Raw genomic sequence first — 17,546 nt, forward strand, 5'->3', positions numbered from 1 at the left:
TGACAGCTTGTGGTCACACAGGCTGGTGGGCTTTGTTGCTTCTGAGCTAGATGGCTGCTTGATTATCTTCAAGCCTTTAAGACCCAGACACTATATCTTTTGATAGCCAGGCACCATCAGCTTTCCTCACCACATTTGCTTATGCACACGTTTGTCTTCGGTGATCGTATTGGGTGGGCACCCACTGATATGACTTTTAGTTCTTTGATGTCTGATAATTGGTCCCTTCTACACCTCGTGGTCAGACAGACTGGTGTGCTTCTGAGCTAGATGGCTGCTTGTTTACCTTCAAGCCTTTAAGACACCAGGAGCTATATCTTTTGATGGCCAGGCACCATCAGCTTTCTTTACCACACTTGCTTATATATACATTTTTCTTTGTCAATTGTGTCAGGAAGGTGTGCATCATGGAATGCCAATTTAGTAGAACAACGTGTTTTTGCATTGAGTAAGTACTTGAGTGGAGGCCCAATGTCCATCTGCTGCCTTAATACTAAACCTATAAATATATGTACATAGCTCTATTTCCCCACCCTCCTATATAAAAATATTTACATATGTGCATGCCTGTATTTATACCTCTATAAATTCCCTTTGCCACCTAGTTCTTTCCTCTATGTCCTTTTACTTTGCTTTGCCTTCATTTGGGTTTCAGTGATTTCTCTCGGTTATATTGCCCTTGCTGAATCCCTACCAGGCCTCTCACACCCTCCTTGCCACTGATTTTGGATCACTTGTTGCTCCCCTGTCCTTGGGTTGGTCAGCACCACCTCCGTACCCCCACCTCCTCTCTCCTGTGTACCCCTGGAACCATTGGTTCTGTTGTTTTCTCCTCCAGACTGTTCATCCAGCCTATCTTATCTAGATACATCTGTATAGATAATAATATGCACCAAAAATCACGCCATAGCAAGATAGATGATGAATGAGAATATGGCGATGAAAACAAAAAAGAAAACCAATGACCCATAGAAGAATAAATTAACTAAAAGAAAAAAAAATTAAAACAAACAAAAACCTATAAATAGATCAAGGTCTGATTGCTGTTCTCTAGGCTTGTCCTTCAGTCAGGTCCGATGGGGTGCCACACTCTGGCCCCAGAGTCTCTCCTTAGATGTATACAAGGTGTTTTATTTATTTATTTTTAATCATTTTATTAGGGGCTCATACAACTCTTATCACAATCCATACATACATCAATTGTGTAAAGCACATTTGTGCATTCATTGCCCTCATTATTCTCAAAACATTTGCTCTCCACTCAAACCCCCGTCATTAGGTCCTCATTTTTCCCCTCCCTCCCCGCTCTCCCCTCCCTCATGAGCCCTTGATAATTTATAAATTATTATTTTGTCATATCTTGCCCTGTCCAACGTTATTCTTAATAGGTTCCACTCATCTAGTTTATGGTCCATGGAATGTGTTTCTTTTGTTATTTCTAAATAGCTTGTATGCCCTATAGTAGAGCCACGTATGCCCTGTACTAGGGCCCTTAGATTTGTTCCACATTTCTTACTGATGTTCCTCCCTGCATTGGGTTTTACACCTAGGTCTTTGACCCCCATTGAGTTCCTTTTTAGGTCTTATTTTATTCTTCTGTAGATGGATATCCAGTTTTTCCAGCATGGTTTATTAAAGAGGATAGCCACTTCCCATTTAATATTTATTGGGCTTTTGTCAAAAATAAGTTGCCCGTGGGCAGTTGTTTTTATTTCTGGATTTTCTGTCCCGCTCCATCGGTCTGTGTCTGTCATTGCAGCAGTACCAGGCTCTTTCAGAATTGTGGCTGTGTCGTTAAATTCTACTTTTGAATCTGTTTTATCCCAATGTATGCGGCCCACTTATTAATTTGAGATGTGAATGAAAATTAAACGTCTGTAAAGTAAGTCATTAAGTTTGCCGTAAGTAAACAAAGAAGCATCCTTGCCCTTTATGAGTCTTAGCATTATTTGATAGTCCATGTGCTTTATGTCTATTCTACTCTTTTAGATTTCAATCCTTTCTGAAAATGTGTACATGTTTATGTTGCAACTTTAAGAAAAAAATAAGAATTGCTTTTCTTCCAACGATATTGATAAGACAAGCTTTTGTAAATTGTCTTTAGTATAAATACGGAGTATCTTTAAATTAGAAATAAATTGGATTAAATATTATGTATAGGCTAACATATCAAATACTGATTTCTTAATGATTGTTTTCTTATTGTTTCACATAGAATCCATAGTTTACGTACATGATCATTGTCTCAATGCAAACATCAGGAGTGCTGATGGAAGACAGGTATATAAGTCAGCTTGAACCCTACACTCACGGTCCCCACAGTAGACTAGAACTACCAGTGGACAAAGGCAGTGGCCTAATGCTGCTTTTCAGTGCCTTGAACTTGGGATACTTCAAATTCAAATTTAAATCCTTTTTACATGTTTTCTCTAAGTGCAGTGAGTACATCTAAAAGAACGTTTTGCCATTTGCCATGTGTTTACTTGGACAACTCTGGCAGTGATTCATTTTACTGTGCTCTGAAAGCATCACTATTCATACTTCTTTTTACATGAATGTATTTCTAAACTTTCAGTGTGTTATAAATTCTACATCCTCCCAAATGTATTCTTTGAAAGCTATCATACAATAATATAATCCAAACAAATATGGTTGGTTTTCCACCCTGATTTTTAAGATTCATTTGATTTGGCGGCCGAATAGTTGTTAACATTAAGCTGGTGATTTATATAGATACTTATTTGTTTATCTTCTTTCATTAAGAGCCATTTTATTTGGGTTCTACAGAGTTTATGATCTTAAGACTATGTTTTTCATTGTGGTTGAGGTAGTCATCACAAATGAAATGATCTGTTTAGTAGTGGGGGAATGAGTTCACAATGCTTCTTGATATTTTTGACAATCCCCTAGCCTTGAATATAACAGTATTTTAAATTTAAGTCTGTGAGAGTCCATAGTTTATAGTTAAACATATACATATCTATAATGGTTGTTAATGTTTTTATCATTGATCATGTAGTTATATGCTATCTTATTTAACTACAAATTATATATAACCCTAAAATGATGGATTATGTATTACAGGGAAAAATAGAGAAGAGCATGATCTTAGTAGCTCAGCCATTATTTGCATAGTTAGACTGGGATTTCTTAAATATACGTTGGACAAGCTGAATAACAGTGTCTCTTCAACATAAAGAACAACATCAATGTTCAATAGAGGTATTGAAAAATACAGTACTTTCTTGAGTTTCTGGTTAAATTTTACATAATAAATAAGGGTTCTATTTGTAAGTTTCTATTCCAATTGTTCACTAACATGAGTTACATTTTTATATGTGTCAATTTTTAAAAATGTGTGTTATATTTGTTCCATTTGTGATGTTCTTCTTTATTTGTCCTCTTATCTTGTCATTTTTACTTTAGAATAATGGCTTACCTTTTTCATTTCATATAGATGATTTTTTTCATGTGTGTGTGTAATAGAGAACTTTATATCAAAGAGTAATTGTATATTAAGAAACCATCCCAGCCAGCCCAGGTCAAGGCTATAAGTACAATATTAGCCCATATATCTGATACCAGTCCACAAATTCCTCTTCGGACTCTTGCAACACATGCAATGATGCCGAGTTTAGGAAGGTCACAGGCCAGTGAGTGGAAAGTCTTATGGATCCAGTGGTGGTGGAAACATCTCAGTGCCAGCGTAGGTCTCCACATGGCTCCTCCAGTTCTAGGGCTCTGGCTCCATCAGCTTACCTCCATGTGCCTTGTCAACAGGAATGTCTCTCAGGGAGAGAGTATTCTGACCTCCAGTGAGCTATTTATCTCTGTTGTGCCTCCAAAATCTCAATGATTGAGATTTCAATGATCAAAATCTCAATGATTGAGATGCATGTTCTCCCCTGTGCATCTCAATCATAGACTTCTGACTTGGGGCAGCACTTGGCACCCCGTCTAACCTGGTTGGGGATTACTCATAAGAGGCCCACAGTGAAAGTCGGAAGTCTGTGGCTGTGTGTGTGTGTGTGTGTGTGTGTGTTTGTGTGTGAGTTACTTAATATACTGTCAACCTGAGAAGGGGTGGAGTCTAGATGATTTTTTAATGGAGACATTTATGCATGAGTACAATCTTTTTATTTGTCTTCCAACCTGTTATTTTGCTACTAGGTGGCTTCAGGGAATCTTTTTGCTTTATATTGTAAAGAGTGGCTCAGGGTCATTGTCTCATAGAGTCCTATAGTCTTATCTGGTGCAAATAAATCTGGACTTAGTAGAAATCTTACTTCTGCTCTATATTTTTCTCCTGTTCTTTCAGGATACATATATTGTGACCCTAATCAGAAAGGTCAGTAGAGGTAGCTGTTTACCATCTCCTTCTGTTCTCAGGCTATAGGAGGCCATGGCTCTGTAGAGTAGCTACTTTTCTGAACATTTGGTTTCCTGCTTTCTCTTTTGCTCCTGATGAGTAGAGACAAACCTATAATTGTATCTTAGATGGCTTCTCACAATCTTTTAAGACCCCAATTGTCCCTCAACTCACAGTTGGTGCAGAACATTTGACTGAATTGTCTCATGGCATGAAGTCTTAAACTTTTAAGCCCAGAAAACATATCTCAAACGGTGTTCGGATATGTTGAAGCAATGTATGTAGCTTTGTATGCTGAATATTTCCTATATGTGTACATGTGTCTCATCAAAAAAAGCCAGTATCTGGATGATCGCTTAGTGGTAAGAGGAGCTGTAGCAGAGGATAACGTGTATGGCTCCATTGTTAACTAGGGCTGACCTATTGCTCTGAATAATTTGACCACAAAGCTATCAATCACCCTTCCTGTAACTGTAGCTAGTTATACCACATATGTCCTTAAGGGGAGCAATGCCTAAACACCAAAGGTCAACATTTGATAGGCAGCTATAAGATACACAGGTGTCTTATCTTAATGGTGTAATGTTTCTTTCATCTTTAAAGGTCAGTTTTCACAACTTTAGGAACCGATACCTGGAAAAAGCCCGCAATTAAATTTATGGAAGCTGTTGGAAGTTTTAATTTGTTTTATTTAATATACTAGTAAGGCACCTTGTCCATTTCAAGGGTGATTTTTCTTTCCAAAGAAACATTTGAATTATTAGTTTACTTACTTCAGGTCTAAAATATATGTAAAGGTAAATGTTAAGATAATAGAAAGGTAATGTTTGCATTAAAAAGGTAGATATGCAGTAGTATATAGTTTGTCTTTAATAATAATGGTGTATATTGTATAATACACGCAATTTATATTTCAGGAATAATATTATAGGCTATTCTCTTTCTGTATTTATTATTTCTTGTCTTACTTCTTCACTACAAGAGGGTATAGTATCTTCTTGCCTTCTGTGATGTTAATGACTAACACGTGCCTGTTAGGCGATAGAATTTAAAATATCAAATGAATATTTTTTAAGATAAAAGGCCATAGTTCAGACAGACAAGAGTGTACAATCTTGGAGTTTTTGGATAGGTTTCAGGATTGTAGGATAACAGGTGCACCAAGTTCAAACATCCTATCCTAGGTAATTCATACATCAGGCTGTGGAGATAAATTAGGGAAAAGAAATTCTTATGAAACTTTCAATAATATCTTGAGGAATTGTAGAGTAGAAGAGAAAGTATCCAGATTTTAAATGTAATGGACCACGACATTCCTTACACTTTTGTTAATGGGATGACACTAACGTTGGGAGAAATAGATAGACCATCTTATTAAATTGATTACCATTGATCTTCACATCACCCTTACTGAAGAATATAAAAATACAGTACTTGTGCATATCAGAGTATAATGATTAAAATGTACTGTATCTGTGTTTACAACAGCTGGATCATAGACAAATTCTGAAATGCATAAGTTCGTTCTATGTAACACTGCATCTGAGGTGATGGCGTTGGCCAATCCGTAGGAAAGCTGAAAACAAAGACTTTTCCATCCATCTCTAGAGATCACCTAGCCCGCTTTCTTCCTTGCATATTGAAGATTGAAGCCAAATATTGACTGACTAAGGATTATTTAGCTAGTTGGCATATATATGTGGTTCATATTCCTTATAGGAATAATATGCTCCTTTGTGCAAGTGTATTTGCGTAGTTATGCCATATAGTTTTCCTACATGATGTGTTCCCTGTATTGAACACACTGAGATAAGAGATTTGTATGGTAATCAATAAAGATTATTGGCTAAATAGCTCTATGGAAGAAGAAAGATGAGACTTTCTGGTTCTGTACAGACTTACAGCCTTGTACAGGCACCGGTGCTCTTCTGCTCTGTCCTGTAGGGTCCCGATTAGTCAGACTGGATGGCAGTGAGTTTAGTTTGGAGTTCTGTGACATTAGTTAATTCATCTATAAAACGGGAATCAGTAAGTAGTGCTGTACTTACACCATAGGAAGGAACACTGATATCACAGTAGATAGAGAGTTTGGCTACTAGCCAAAAGGTCCATGGTCCAAACGCAGGAATGGATCTTCATGAGAGAAATGTAACAGTCTGCTTCTGTAACAATATCGAGCCTTGAAAAGTCTATCGGTCAGTTTGACGACCTTTCGGGTCACCATCAGCAGACTTCTACTCTATGGGGTGAATATTTTTATTTTTATTTTTCCCTATAGGGTGAAATTTAGTATGTATTTGGCAAATTGCATGTTCTATTTTTATAATGATTAAAATGTAAAAGAACTCTTTTCAATACATGAGTTTGCCACTTACAGTGAGAAATATTTTGGTATATGTGTTTACTGCAAGATATTGTTTGCTGATAAGCTTTAAAGCATTTTGAATTGAAACCAAGCTGGAATTTCCTTACCATCAATTTAGTTTTCTACACACAAACCTGGAAATTCACGAGTGCTATCTTGCTTTATCCTATAGGGTCCCCATTAGTCAGCATTGATTGGATGACAGTGAGTTTGGTTTGGAGTTCTGTGACATTATTTAATTCATTAGCTATTTTTGTGATATGAGCATACACATAGACTCACTTGCATAAGCACACTCATATATACAGTTCTTTCACAAATACATTTACAAAATCATGTAATACACATATATACACATGAGGTCTACACACATGTGTACACACACACATATACACATATACATTTATTGCTTTGCAAATAAATTAGTATTTTAAATAAATTTTTCAAGGTTAATGCTAGGAGACATTTTAGTACATTTCCTATTCTTTATACTTCATTAAATGTTATAAATAAAGTACTATGCTTACATGTATGAAAATGCATAAATGCATTCATATAAAATATTACTTATTTTGAAAAGCATAGATGATTACATTTTTAGAAAACCAATTCTATTTTTAGAATAAAAGACAAAAAAGAGGCTTTCAGCCTTTTATGTGTATATATTTAAGAGTAAGTAACAAAATACTATGGTTTTCAGTTCATACATGGATGGACTTATTTCAAATTAAGAGCCTTTTAATAAGTTTCTACGATCAGTAGATGGCTGCAAACAAATTCTCTCTGTATTAACTTGTCTTTATCTTATTAGGGAGCTTTCAACAGGTAAGAGCTCTCCACACCTGGAATTCAGTAGAGCTACACCTCTCAGGAACAATAGTGGGAGTAGTGATATCATGAGGGGAGTAGGTTTCTGAAGAGGGGGAAGGGCGAGAAAAGGGGAACCCATCATAAGGTTGGATATGTAGCCCCCCCTCCAAAGGGATGGATAACAGAAATGTGAGGGAAGGAAGACAGCAGACAGTGTAAGATATAAAATAATAACAATATAAAATTGATTAAGGATTCATGAGGGTGGGAAGGTAAGAGAGGGAGGGGGGAAAAGAGGAGCTTATACCAAGGGCTCAAGTAGAAAATGTTTTGGAAATGAAGATGGCAATGTATGTACAAATATGCTTGATCCAATTGATGTATGAAATGTTATAAGAGCTGTAAGACCCACCAATAAAATGATTTTTAAGAATCCAAGAAAAGTCCAATAAAAAAAGGAGAGATCTTAGATCACTTGTCCCTGGGTTGGTTGACACTCCCCTTCCTTTCTCCCCTCACCTCTCCCTCTCCTGTGTCCCCCCACCCGCCCCCCAACCATCAGTCCCATTGTTTTCTCCTCTGCATGTTTATCCCACCTATTTTATCTCGATAGACATGCAGAGACAAAGCATGCACAAAAGCAAGACAGAGCAAAACAAAGCAACACAAGAAAACAAAACAACAACAACAAAATAAAAGCCTATAAATAGTTCCAGGTCTGTTTGTTGATCATTAGGAATGTTTTCCAGTCAAGTTTGATGGGGTGTCTGAATGAAGGCTGAACAGGATTGTGGGACAAGAGGAAAGTAAAAGGAAATAGATGAAATAACTAGGAGGCAAAGGGCGTTTATAGAGGTCTCAGTACAGACATGTACATATGTAAATATACTTATATATAATGATAGGGAAGTAGATCTATGTACATATATTTATATGTTAAGTATTAACGTAGCAGCAGGACATTGAGCCTCTCCTCAGGTACTCCCTCAACGCAAAAACACTTTGTTCTAAACCTGGCATTCTGTGATGCTCACGTTCCTGACACGATCACTGAAGACAAAATGGGTGCATAAGCAAGTGTGGTGAAGAAAGTTGATGGTGCCAGACTGTCAAAAGATATAGTATCTGAGGTCTTAAAGACTTGAAGATAAATAAGCAGCCATCTAGTTGAGAAAGCTGAGAAGCAACAAAGTCCACATGGAAGAAGCCTGTGTGATCGATCATGAGGTGTGGATGGCATCAGTTATCAAAGACCCAGAACAAAAAAAATCATATCAATGTGAATAAGAGGGAGCACAGAATGGAGACCCAAAGCCCATCTGTGGACAATTGGACATCCCCTTACAGAAGGATCACAAGGAAGAGATGAGCCAGTCAGGGTGCAGTATAGCACAGATGAAACATACACCTTTCCTCTAGTTCTTTAATGCGTCCTTCTCCCCACACTCATGACCCTAATTCTACCTTACAAATCCGATTAGATAAGGGCATGTACACTGGTACAGATAATAGTTTACAACTCAGGGAATTCAGGACAGATAAACCCCTCGGGACCAATAATGAGAGTAGTGACAGCAGGAGGGGAAGGGGAAGGGGCAGGGAGAAAGGGAGAACCAATGACAATGATCTACATCGTCTCTTCTAGAAGGACTAACAACACAAAAGTGGGTGAAGGGAGATATCGGTCAGTATGAGACATGAAAAAATAATAATACTTTATAAATTATCAAGGGTTCAGGAGGGAGAGAGGGTTGGGGAGGGAGGGGAAAATGAGGAGCTGATACCAAGGGCTCAAGTAGAAAGAAACTGTTTTGAAAAGGATGATGGCAACAAATGTACAAATGTGCTGGACACAATGGATGGATGGATGGATGGATTGCGCTAAGAGCTGTAAGAGCCCCCAATAAAATGATTAAAAAAAATTCATGGCAGTGCAGTCAGCTCAGAAGCTTATGTTTTTTTGTTGTTGTTGTCAGATGCCTTCAAGTCAGTTCCAATTCAGAGTGACCCTTTGTGCAACAGAACAAAACACTGCCCAGCCCTTTGCCATCCTCACAATTGTTCTTACGTCTGAGCCCATTGTTGCAGCCACTGTGTCAAGACATCTCCTGGACTGTCTTCCTCTTTCTCACTGCCCTTCTGGTTACCAAGCGTGCTGGCCTTCTCTAGGGACCGGTCTCTTTTGACAACATGTCCGAAGAATATTCGATGAAGCCTTGCCATCCTTGCCTCCGTTCTGGCTGTACTACTACTACTACTTTTTTTTTCTAACTTTCAAAAATTATTATTAAAAGATCATTTTATTGGGGGCTTTTACAACTTGTTTAACAATTCATACATCAATTGTTTCAAGCATATTTATACATATGTTGCCATCATTCTTTTCTAGACATTTACTTTTCTACCGAGCCCTTCATATCAGCTCCTCTTTTTCCATCTCCCCCACCCTGTGACCCCTTTATAGATTATGCATTATTATTATTTTCATATCTCACACCAACCGCTGTCTCTTGTCCCCATGGTTTCTGTTGTTCATCTCCCTGGAGGAGTGTGTGTGGTCCTGTGGCGACCATGGCAATCAGCTCTTCCTTCATCACCTCCTCTCCCCACCTTCCCCTGCCCTTCCGGTTTCGCTGTTCCCGTTCCTGTTCTTGGATCCCATCTGGCTGTACTTCTTACAAGACAGATTTCTTCGTCCTCTCAGCAGTCCACGGCAGTTTCAATATTGGTCTCTAACACCACAGTTCAAATGCAGTCTTCTTTTCCATGCTTCCTTATACCTTAAACTGAAAGGTTGTCAGTCTGAATTTATCCAGAGCTGCCTCAGAAATAAGGTTTGAAAGTCTAGGTTTGAAGGTTCAGTGCCATGGAAAACCCAGTGTGCAGTTCTATTCTGAAACTCATTGGTTGGCCAAGAGTTGCAGTAACAACTGGATGTGTATTCCAAAAACACAATCAAACCAGTTGTCCTCAAGTCTATTCTGAAATTGTCCTCCAAAGAACCCTTAGTGCACATTCAATATGGACTGGCGTCGAAGCATGGATTGTCCTGGGTGCTTTTGTATTCAACTCCCTGTCCATCGGCTATCACTAGCTCTAAGGGACTCGGGCTTATTTGGACAGTTGGAAAACCAAGATTTCTACTCTCTATTGAGCGCTCCCCTCTGTCCCAGAAAAAAATGACAATGAGGAGACTGAACCTAAAAGAAATTAAATGCCATGTTCACCCATCTAATAAAAAAACAGAGTCAAAGTCTGAATTCTAGCCTTGATCATTCTAAAGCTCGTGATCTTTACGACACTGCCAGACTTCAGGCCGTGGTTCCTGTGGGCTGCAGTTCAGGCTGTTTGGGAGGTTTTCTTGAAGGAGGCGGTATAGAAAATGACTCCTAGCCAAAGGGAGAGGCCGGATTCTAACTTCTGAGACTGTCCATCTTAACCATCCTTTACTAATGTGGTCAATGCACTTATGACGAAAAACTCTTACGTACCGGTAGCACTAGAAGGCTACTATTGGTTAATAAAACATTTTGCATATAGTTTTCTTGGATTTTTTTAAGTTTTAATATTTTAAAAAACATTTTCTTGCTGCACTCTTCTATATTCCCCACTGACTCTTTGTCACAGAATAATGACAGTTCTACCTTCTAGCCCCCACGCCTCCAACTCCTGGAAAAAGAGAAACTAGAATGGGTTTGCTCCCAACCCTCATCTCATATTTGTGCATCACCCTTGAATCTGATGGAGTTTCTTTACAACATAGCAGTGAAAGATGAAATTTCATCCTATGAGAAAAATGCCCTGGCTCTATCCTAGCTTAATGCCTAGATGGGGTTTTTCTCCATGACTTAATTTGTGACCCAACTGGGGAAGCTTTCATTTTTATTAGCAGCTGTCTTCCCTTTACTTATGAGAGATTCAGCTTTTAGCACCTGGCTTAAAAGAGAAAACACATGGTTTGAAGTTATTATTTAGGTATCACAAAGCCTTCTCTCTAAACAATTTGTCTTAGGCAGGGAAACAAACAAATAGCTCTGGCTAGGAGCTTTCAAACAAAGCTGTTAATATTTGCAGCCTACATAAACACTGCATCTGAAAGGAATGAGTGTTTCGCCTTCGTCATAAATAAGAAGAGCTGATAGCAAGACTAGAAAGAGAAGAAGTTATGTGTATCTCCCATTGTCCAATAAAAGGCTGAGGTTTGACTTTAAAGGGAAAAATGCTGAATGTTTCTTAAAATAAAATGTCTTGATCTTTCGCTCAGACATGAGTTGCAAATATTTAAATGTTTCAGCAAACATTTTATAACACCTATTCTATGTGCAAAATGACATTTAATGATTGAATGATGAATGGTCCCAACACTCGGCAGTTCTTCACCGGCGCACAAAACTGGGGATTAAAATGACAGTTTATTAAAGCGACATTTTCTAGCTTGAATTCCATGACTGCCATTAAAATTTGGTAGTATCAACAAGTGAAATGATCTCTAGTTAGATGTTACACTGTCCTTAAAGATTTCCTATCACTTTCTATTGTTTCCAAAGGCTCAGTTATTTTGGTAGGCACAGTGGCGTCAATTCTTGGTATGCATTTCGGATGATAGTCTGTGGACTTATAAGTAGGTCATTTTTCCTTGTTTCTTTCTCTCTTCGTAGGTGGAAATAACACTTCAGGATATCAATGACAACCCACCGGTATTCCCAACAGACATGCTCGACCTCACTATTGAGGAGAACATTGGAGACGGCTCTCAGATCATGCAACTGACAGCCCTGGATGCTGATGAGGTAGCTCAGAGCCTGCTTCTGAATTTCGGAAACTTTATATTTCAGCAGCTTATCAAACGCCCTGACATGCTTCCTTACTCAATAATCTAGGTTAAGTGCCGTGTACTTCTCTACAAAGAGCATTACTTCTTAAAACGTAATATTACGACGCTAAAACAGAGGCAGGCAAACAAATAACTCATTTATTTGAGTAATTTATAACTCAATTCATCATTGGTTGCATTTCAAATTTCTTGACCAGATTCTTTTATTTTTTCAAATAATAATAAAAATGCAGGTACATCTTTTTAAAATAGCTTAATCATTTCAATTGCAATCTATCTTCATAGCAGCTATGTATTGATTTTTAAATGTGCATTTATAGGTGAAAATAGCAAACCATTTAAAATTATAGCATCTTAATGTTATCTTGTAACTCTGTCATTGTATGTGTATACAGGTGACCGTAAAAAAATTACATACAATGTTTACAAAAATTAGATGGAGTGATTGGCAAGTAAATGTAGAAAGGTGATGCTGTTTATATAAAATATAGCATATATAATGAAATGAATAATTCTATCATAATTTTGCATATTGTGATGGCTATTACTTAGCTATACAAATTATTTTTTATTCCTTTAATGGACAGAAATATTGTGCCTACTGGTGAATGTTAAATGTTTGGGGCACATTTTATTTATGTAAAATTGATGTGCTTATCAACATAGCTTATAAAATTTATCTTTTACTTTTCCAATGAAAACAATTCATAGCTTATTTTCACCTTTGTGCTGGGCAAGGACTTAGTCAATTGTCTGGAGTTGCAGAAAGAGAACTAACCTCTCAAGACACCAGTCAGCCTTCCTCTTTCCCCACAAACCAAGCCCAATTTGAGAGAATTTAATTCCCTTACATTCATGAAAACTCTAGGAATACCTAAAAGCTTGATTTTTACCTATAGTTAAGCTGCTTATAGATTAATCATTTTAATATTAAAAGGTCAAGAAATTCTAAATAGATTATCAATTAATTTGAACACTCAATATAGAAATGTCATTATTTATTTATTCATAAATTTTGCTAAATTCTAACTAATAGAATGAAGTGGCAAAATTATACATATTTAGATCACTGTTGCTTTATTATGAGAGAATATTTTGCCCCTTAAATGACACACTTTACTAACTTTTTCTTTCACATTGCAACTGTCATGCTATTGCTATTTATTGATATGAGACCTTATCAGCTATAATTTTAAAAATATATTATTTCTTTAAAGCTTGTCATTGACAATATATATTTAAATATTTCAAGTCATGACATTTATTTGTTTTTCACTTGGAAAAAGAGCAGAAATAACACATATGATAGACATATTGATTTCATGCTAAATAATCATATTTCTAATGTGTTTCCTATAATTTATTCTAAAAGTGAATTAGTAATCATTTTAAGTATAACTATCTTTCTTAAGTTAACTCAGCGCTCCCTGGAACTTATAATTACAGTGAGATTGCTAAGTACAAGCTTTAATGAATCAATAATAACATTTTACTTGGAAGTTTCTTTTTTTTTTTTTAAGCGAAAGGGAAGAAATTTATTGGAGCCCATACGGGAAACCCTAGAGGGGTCCAGCATCCCCTTCTGTGTTGGCATGCCCAGCAAAGGGTCATACCATTCACTGTACCCCCCAAGTCCCAGAGGGACTCCCTGGAGCCGAGCCCCAGAGGCCCAGGACTGACTGTGGGTAGGGACAAGAAGCTTGTTTTTTAATCATCATACTTCTCTCTTAAAAACCATTTATTTAAAAGAGACACCAATCTGTGACTGTTTTAATACTCTCCTCCTGATGCTATTTTGTTTGCCTAATTTGTTTTTTTCAAGATTACAAAAAGCATCAATATAAATGCAATGCTGTCTGCATGCTTATTTTTCTGTCTGCATTTTCTGTATGTGTGTCTGTTTCAGTAAGCATTGTGTGTGTACGAAGTCTTTTCAAATTCACCCTTTGAGATATGTTTATTTTGGTGATTTGAAAGCAGTGGGAAAATCCCTAAGTCTGTCCCTAGATATTTGTCCCAATTGAATTTTCAGTGTGTTTTCTTTATTTCTTTAAGTTTAAAATATAAGTAAATAACCATAAGGTTTTATCACTTAGGTGCTTTAGTATGTAAAAACAATGTTAAAAACTTGAATGAAACGTGAAGAGATGTAGGAGAGGCCAGAAGTTTGCTACCGGTGAGATGTGGGAGCCTCTAAAGAACTGCTAGACCGGGCACAGGGCGGTAGGGTTGCTGCTCATTGAGGAGACGGGGACGTTGTCGGCATATGCACGGTGGGACTAGGATTGAAAAGTAAATAGCATTACATACAATACAGTTGTCCAGTCTGGAATCTGTGCAGTGAATACTTGACGGGGCAAGAGAGGGTATAAGGGAGTGTGTAGGTACACCTATAACATTTTTAAAAAGAAGATATAGTTGTGGAAAACAAACAGAAAAAGGACTGCTTGAGGCCTTTTTTTTTTTTTAAGTCAAAGCGTGTGCATTCCTTTTTGAATATCTTGTCCCTAAAGTTTTAATTAAGTGCTGACTATTTCAATGGTCAGCCAGAGAAAATGGTTAATGAGGCTTCCAATGCTATTCGGAGTTCTCGGCTGCTGTTTTTCCTTCTTTAATAAGAGTTGGGTTTTGAGTGATTTACATTATTAACAATGCTTTTAGATAACCCTTCGCTCCCTTTCCTATTCTATTCTCCACAACCAACTATGGAGCTGCATTTGGAGGAGAAAATAGCTAATCTCTTACCAAACCATGACTCTGGTGTCTCTCATCCTTCAGTCTGAGTTGCAGTAAGGATCTATAATGCATGTGATTTCTCTTACTTTGTGGGTAGCATTAAATTGTCATACAGCTATCTGACAGATTGATTTCGACAGATAGATAAGCTTATTTACAACATTAAGACTATTTAGGTCATCAATTATGTGTAGAGATATTCCTTATTATTTGTACTTTTCCTTAATTAATAAATCTAATATATGAATGTTCTTGTGTTGGAGAAACTCTCACAGGGCACTGGAAAATCAAGTATGGGCAAAAGAATCACAATTTTAAAATAGCAGCATGTACATGTTGAATTCAATTTAAATATCATTTGAAACATGTGTTGGATCGAGATACACATCTTTCAGAAACACGTGACCCTGTCAGTCTCTTGTTCCCTTTCATAAACAAGATTGCTATGTTTGTCATGGGGCCAGGATACTCACACTTTGCTTGATGGTACCATACTTGTTATTGAAAATGTTATTTAAGGTTGTAAAATGCTTTTGCAATTTATGGCTGTTTACTTTTAGAATTCCTTCCACGTGCTTTTGTCTGTGCGGTTCCTCAGGAGAGCAGAATATTTTTAACTAGCATTATTTTCACTACGCTGCAGCTGAAACACGATATTTGTTTCTCGGGGTTTTGCTGATTCTGAGTATTTTAGATATTAAATAAATAAAGAGACCTTTCAGAGGACCTAATTAAATCATTACTCTTGGCCAGGCCTTTTTAGGCATTCATAATACGATTACAATATTCACCACCTCAGCTAATTTTGAATACAAAAGGTATTGTTTCATCAACATACTCTAATGCTTTGCTGTTACTCAGAACTATCATAACTTTAGGAATTATGTGATTTCATTTCCATGGCAGAAAGTCACAATTCATTATCAATTTTTACATGGCTTTAAGCAGATGTTTGCCTCTTGCTTTGGTTTCCAAGGACTTCACATTTTAACAGGTCAGAGTGCAAAGCAGCTGCTTTCATACCTGGACTATATTAAGAGAATAATGGAATTCTTAGTTAAATAGGACAAATAATATTGAACGTGCTTAGATTAGAAGTCTAAAATTCTTATGGAATGTTTTTGTTAAACCATAAAATCACAATAAATATTTTATATACTCCATGTACACCTGAACATACAAGATAAATGTGGAGTAGTGTGTTAAACTCAGCTGTTCCATTACTAAATTAAAATGTGCTTAAAGGCATTGGCTTTACAGAATTTAAGATTGGCTGGGGAACGTAGTGCTAACAGATAGCAAATGCCACTAAAACCACATTGCGTAAGAGGGTTTTTGTCTCACCCTGTTAGAAATCATCGTTTTATGAGTTCAACCATGAAGAAAAAGACATCTGGAATATATGATGGAAAGGATACGTAGAAACTGGAGATGCTCTAATATTCCAGCATGTCATTTCTCTGCCATCATTAGCCTACCCAAAGCACATCTTCTTGATACTCTGAAAGTTCTAGTTTGATATTTAATAAAATGAACTTCTAGAAGTGATGATGGTAAAAGTTCCAATTATTTTTAGTACGTTGAAATCAAAAGTAATTTTTGAAGTCAACCATTGACACACTATCCTCAGTGTCAATACTCAATAATTATATAAGCTAGGACATCAGAAAATGTGTATTCCCTGGCACATACAGCAACTTAAATAGTATTTCAGATTAAATTATATCATTTCAGAGGTGTCAATCATCAAATACACTTTGACATCATATTTAACTAAGAGAAAAACATTTTTAAAAGAATAAAAATAAACACCTGTGTGGTAGATGGGATAGTTTCTCGAAAAGATCTCACAGGACAGCTCTTATTAACCCTGAAGAATGACCAGGTGTATTGTTATGATGGAAAAAAATTCCTCAGTGCAGCATTACTGGTCTTTTCTTACCAATGCAACTTTCAATTTTCTGAAAACGTCTTCATGATAAACATCGTAGATTGACCTTCGTCTACTGAGTACATATATAAAGTTGCCCTCTTCGCAATCCGACACAATAGTTGCCATAACCTGAGCTGTCCTTTCTGCCTAAATTAACTGCCCCAACCAATATTTTCAGAAGACACAATTCTTAGGGGACATTTTACAGTTTTTTCCCAAAAACATTTTACTGGAAGTGAATGCAGTTATCATATCATTCCATAGTTGAATCACATCCAGCAGTATTGTACAATTGATGCCACATTCAGTTTCAAAAGCTGCTCTTTCTTCCTGATGTAAGCTCTCTTTAACCTCCCCTCCTCCACCACCAGGGCACCTCCAGCCACCCCCCCTCCTCCACTACTACTGCACCTCCAGCCACCTCCCCTCCTCCACTACTACTGCACCTCCCCTCCTCCACCACCACTGCACCTCCAGCCACCTCCCCTCCTCCACTACT

General features: G+C 37.1%; 1 protein-coding gene across 1 annotated transcript in view; it reads left to right on the plus strand.

The window, feature by feature from the left end:
* FAT4 (FAT atypical cadherin 4) overlaps positions 1–17,546 on the plus strand; it is a 201,670-nt gene that overhangs the window by 85,468 nt on the left and 98,656 nt on the right. The window contains exon 2 of the mRNA XM_013007038.1: positions 12,203–12,334. Coding sequence (XP_012862492.1) covers positions 12,203–12,334 — 132 coding nt within the window. The remainder of the gene's footprint in view (positions 1–12,202; positions 12,335–17,546) is intronic.

This window comes from Echinops telfairi, unplaced genomic scaffold, assembly GCF_000313985.2.
Source record: "Echinops telfairi isolate 266 unplaced genomic scaffold, ASM31398v2 ScPeMD7_14;HRSCAF=57, whole genome shotgun sequence".
NCBI lineage: Eukaryota > Metazoa > Chordata > Mammalia > Afrosoricida > Tenrecidae > Echinops > Echinops telfairi.